Raw genomic sequence first — 4,940 nt, forward strand, 5'->3', positions numbered from 1 at the left:
CACATAATCCAAACACTTACTAAATTAATCAACTTTTGCAAAATTATTATAAATTTACAATTCATTCATTCATAAATTTCAAATAAGTATTAATAATTTAGTGACGCCATCTATTGCTGAAAATTTTACAAACAAAAATACAAATGTGAGTAATCCACAATTAAATATATAAGTTTTAATTTAGTAATTACAAAAAAAAGTAATAATAATTACAAACGTCGCTTAATTTGTTTTGTTTCAATTGTCGCCAACTTAATTCGTATTAACAAAAGTCATATTTTAATTGTTATGCAACCCCCAAATAAAGGGTAGTTATGCAACACATAATCCAAACACAATAATCCAAACACTTACTAAATTAATCAACTTTTGCAAAATTATTATAAATTTAAACTTCATTCATTCATAAATTTCAAATAAGTTTTAATAATTTAGTGACGCCATCTATTGATGAAAATTTTACAAACAAAAATACAAATGTGAGTAATCCACAATTAAATATATAAGTTTTAATTTAGTAATTGTAAAGAAAAAGTAATAATAATTACAAACGTGGCTTAATTTGTTTTGTTTCAATTGTCGCCAACTTAATTCGTATTAACAAGTCATATTTTAATTGTTATGCAACCCAAAATAAAGGGTAGTTATGCAACACATAATCCAAACACTTACTAAATTAATCAACTTTTGCAAAATTATTATAAATTTACAATTCATTCATTCATAAATTTCAAATAAGTATTAATAATTTAGTGACGCCATCTATTGCTGAAAATTTTACAAACAAAAATACAAATGTGAGTAATCCACAATTAAATATATAAGTTTTAATTTAGTAATTACAAACAAAAAGTAATAATAATTACAAACGTCGCTTAATTTGTTTTGTTTCAATTGTCGCCAACTTAATTTGAATTAACAATAGTCATATTTTTATTGTTATGCAACCCCCAAATAAAGTGTAGTTATGCAACACATAATCCAATCAGATCTAAACACTTTCTAAATTAATCAACTTTTGCAAAATTATTATAAATTTACAATTCATTCATTCATAAATTTCAAATAAGTATTAATAATTTAGTGACGCCATCTATTGCTGAAAATTTTCCAAAAAAAAATACAAATGTGAGTAATCCACAATTAAATATATAAGTTTTAATTTAGTAATAAATAAAGGGTAGTTATGCAACACATAATCCAAACATTTACTAAATTAATCAACTTTTGCAAAATTATTATAAATTTACATTTTATTCATTCACAAATTTCAAATAAGTATTAATATTTTAGTGACGCCATCTATTGATGAAAATTTTCTAAAAAAAAAATACAACTGTGAGTAATCCAACATGTGCTCGAAACGTGAACGAAACGGGTTAAGAAAGAGCGAAAAGGCCAAAGAAAAAAAAACAGCCTCAAAGAACGTAAAATAAATAAGATCTTCTCGGTTGTATTTATTTTTCCACTGCTTAAAGTAAATTGAGTGTGCGAGGATCGGTGTTAAAACTGCGTGAATCATGTGCGAGAACGTTCGCAATCTCGCGTCCTCGTCTCTCGCACTCTCAACAAACTTTCCTGAAAAAAAAAACCGGAGATCTTTTATGATCCAAACGAAATGATAAAAACGTTTGTTTTAATCAAACAACCATTAAGGTTAATGCGAGTGTACATAAAAACGTTTGGAAATAAATTTCATTGTTTAAAGAAACAAAAAGGAATGAACTACAAAAATTGTTTTTTTTTTTTGTTTTGTTGAGAGTTAATCATGCAATATTCCGATGCAATCCAGTTGCATAAGAACGGCGAGACGAAGAGGATCTTCGTCTATAAATACGCGTTTTCAAGATCCTCGAGGAATTCTGCTCGGAGGGATAAACAAGTGAAGCAATTCGATTATGTAAACAGCATTCACGGAATTCCATCTATTTAAATCGGGCGGGCGTTGATAACAACACACGCACGTTCGATTCGTGCAAAACTTTTTACAGTTTCCATAACCTAGTTTCTTTTATTTTTTGGTTACAATTTTGGGGGTTGGTATGTTTAATATTATATCTCCCAGTTTGCTATTCGTAATATCAAGTTGACTCATCGGGATTAAATGCCGCAGCACACCATGCATCATCGCCAACTTAATAAACTAAATATAACTTTTATTTAAGTGACAGGTGTCATTTGCGGTCCTATAAATAGTAAATAGGATTTTAAGCACCTTTTCGAAAGCAATTTTCTTTCATAGACGTAATAAATAATTGGCTATTAAAATTATTATTATTCACTACTTATTTTTCAATTTTTTTTTTTGATTTATTTGACGTAATGTCAATTTTATTTATCAGTTGTACCAACTATTTGATTTCACTTTGTTGTATTGAGATTGTTGGCAATAGATGGAGATGTTCGATTACCTTTGATGTTTGACGGCGCCCCGTCTCCTTGTGATCTGTTTCGCCCTGGAGCGTTGAAACTCGTCGGAATGTTTCGAATCCGAGTCGCACGAGGAATTGGTGAGCAGAGATGTCGTCGAGTTTGCAGATATCGAGACGCTGTCGAAGGTGGTCCTGTACGCTCCGATGATCTGCCTGCTTGATCTCTGTTTTATCTGCAGACACACAAAGGTAACAAAATTTCTTAACACTGAGGCAACAAGTATAGACATTATATCATCTCACGGAAAATGTGTAATTATTATAAGTACGCCATCTCTCGGTATAATTTTACAATATTTTCGATATTAGTTAATAGGTTATTTTTTCTGTTAATAATTTGAAATAAGTAATCATAATTAAGTATATTGAAGCAAGTTCATTGGTAAAATAGAAATTGAGTTAATTTAAAAACAAAATGAAGGTAATCCTGCTTGATCTCTGTTTTATCTGCAGACACACAAAGGTAACAAAATTTCTTAACACTGAGGCAACAAGTATAGACATTATATCATGAGTTACGCCATCTCGCGGAAAATGTGTAATTATTATAAGTACGCCATCTCTCGGTATAATTTTACAATATTTTCGATATTAGTTAATAGATTAATTTTTCTGTTAATAATTTGAAATAAGTAATCATAATTAAGTATATGGAAGCAAGTTAATTGGTAAAATAGAAATTGAGTCAATTTAAAAACAAAATGAAGGTAATTGTGTGTTACATTGATTAAAAGTGTGTGAGCTGTGACTCAGTTTGTTTTAACAATTGAAATGGAATTCTTCTGATATTTTTCTTCTTTCTTTGTTCTGGGAAAATCCAAGGTAATAACCAGATAATGGCATTTTCGAATTTAGATCAAAGAATTTGGTGCAAAAGTGCGCGTATAAATAGTTTATGGACTTTGGAATAAAACCGCGCTCGGCGGTGCCCGTTCTGGTCTGCCGAATTTTCGGCACGAGAAGAGCTCGAGTTTGCTTCGAAGGGGAGAAACAAAAAAAAATATAGAAAATTATAAGTAAAAAAAAGCAAACTAAATTGAATTAATAGACTTCACTAATAGACGACAATTCAGAATCAATTTGTTTTAAATACATATTTTTTTTTTGGATTAGCCAACTGCGAGGTGAGGTAGGTTATTCGGCACATTTTTTCGTCGTTCGCCCACGCTCCACAGATTCCCTCACTAAAATACTTATATTTGACGGAAAAATGAAAAAAAAATGAAAAGAAAAATTTAAAGCGACAAATAATGATCGTATTAATAGTGCGATGCGGAGGAAAATCGGTTGTGGGAATGAGAGGAGAGGCGAGAACAGGTGTTCGTTTTTTTTTTGTAATAATTGAGATTTGCGCAAATCATTGCTATGAATACACGTTTGTCGAGGGGGAGAGAATGTGTGTGTCCAAAACAAACACGTTACATGGTCAACGGCACTCGTCCATCCATCATCCATCAAGAAACTTATTGCATTCTGCGCGATGTTCGCAATTCGTGAAACGCAGATAGTTTTAATGATTTTTAGATTGCTCAACTAAATTTACAAACTACAGCTTACTTTTCTTCATTTTTTTTTCTTCTAACTTTCTAACTAAACGCAATAGGATTATTATATATGAAAAGTTTAAGATTTTTTTTTTCTAAATATAAATGATAAACAAGAAATACTTATTAAACTATTTCGTAATTAACCAAAAAACAATTGTAAATATACATTTTGTTTTTGAACATTGTTGCAAATCCAGTGTTATTTGTGTTCAAAACTTTAATAAATTTCTGAAGATCATGTGAGCATCAATATTTTTTTTTAATATCAAGTAATAATCGTTTAAGCAATCGTATCTAAGTAACGAAACAATTTTTGTAATTCTAACAGTTTCCTGAAACAATTCGATTCAAACATATATTTCGCTTCGCTTTCGTTTCTAAGCAACAAAACAATTTGTTGATTAAAAATGCGTAACAATTATGAAAGCTGTTTTAAAACAAATGATTTAAAACATTTTCACTTTTCATACTATTTTTGTTAAATATCTAAAAGTTTTCGATGTTTTTCTTTTTATTCACGATGATAATAAACTTCAGAAGATTACTCAATTATTATCAAACAACTTGTCAACAAAACTAGATTGTTAATTATGTTAATTATGAATTAAGCAATTATATACGATAAAGTGTGCAATTGTATTAATTGTTATTTATTTTAAAGATTTACGTTTTGTTTTTCATAAATTTTATATTTGGATTGAGCAATTGTTAACATCGTTTCTAAGCAACCAAACAAGTTGTCGATGAAAAATGCGTAACAATCAAGAAATCTGTTGTTCGATAAAACAAATGAAACTTTTAAAGAAAGCACATAAGCGGATAGTTTTAATGATTTTAAGATTGCTTCATTATTTTAGCATAGTTTAAGCAATCGTATCTAAGTAATGAAACAATTTTTGTAATTGTAACAGTTTCCTGAAAAAAATCGTTACGTTTAAGTACTCAAATGTATCAATTGTTT

The 4,940-nt window shown here is 29.2% G+C and overlaps 1 protein-coding gene across 1 annotated transcript in view; it reads right to left on the reverse strand.

Annotated features, from left to right (window-relative positions):
- The window catches only part of LOC108559804 (putative protein kinase C delta type homolog), a gene marked incomplete at both ends in the record, with an annotated part of 4,342 nt that extends 1,737 nt beyond the window's left edge, over positions 1–2,605 (reverse strand). The window contains 1 exon segment of the mRNA XM_017917164.1: positions 2,412–2,605. Coding sequence (XP_017772653.1) covers positions 2,412–2,605 — 194 coding nt within the window.
- Positions 2,606–4,940: the final 2,335 nt, after the last annotated feature.

Source organism: Nicrophorus vespilloides, unplaced genomic scaffold (genome assembly GCF_001412225.1).
Source record: "Nicrophorus vespilloides isolate i.1.1-1 unplaced genomic scaffold, Nicve_v1.0, whole genome shotgun sequence".
Lineage (NCBI taxonomy): Eukaryota > Metazoa > Arthropoda > Insecta > Coleoptera > Silphidae > Nicrophorus > Nicrophorus vespilloides.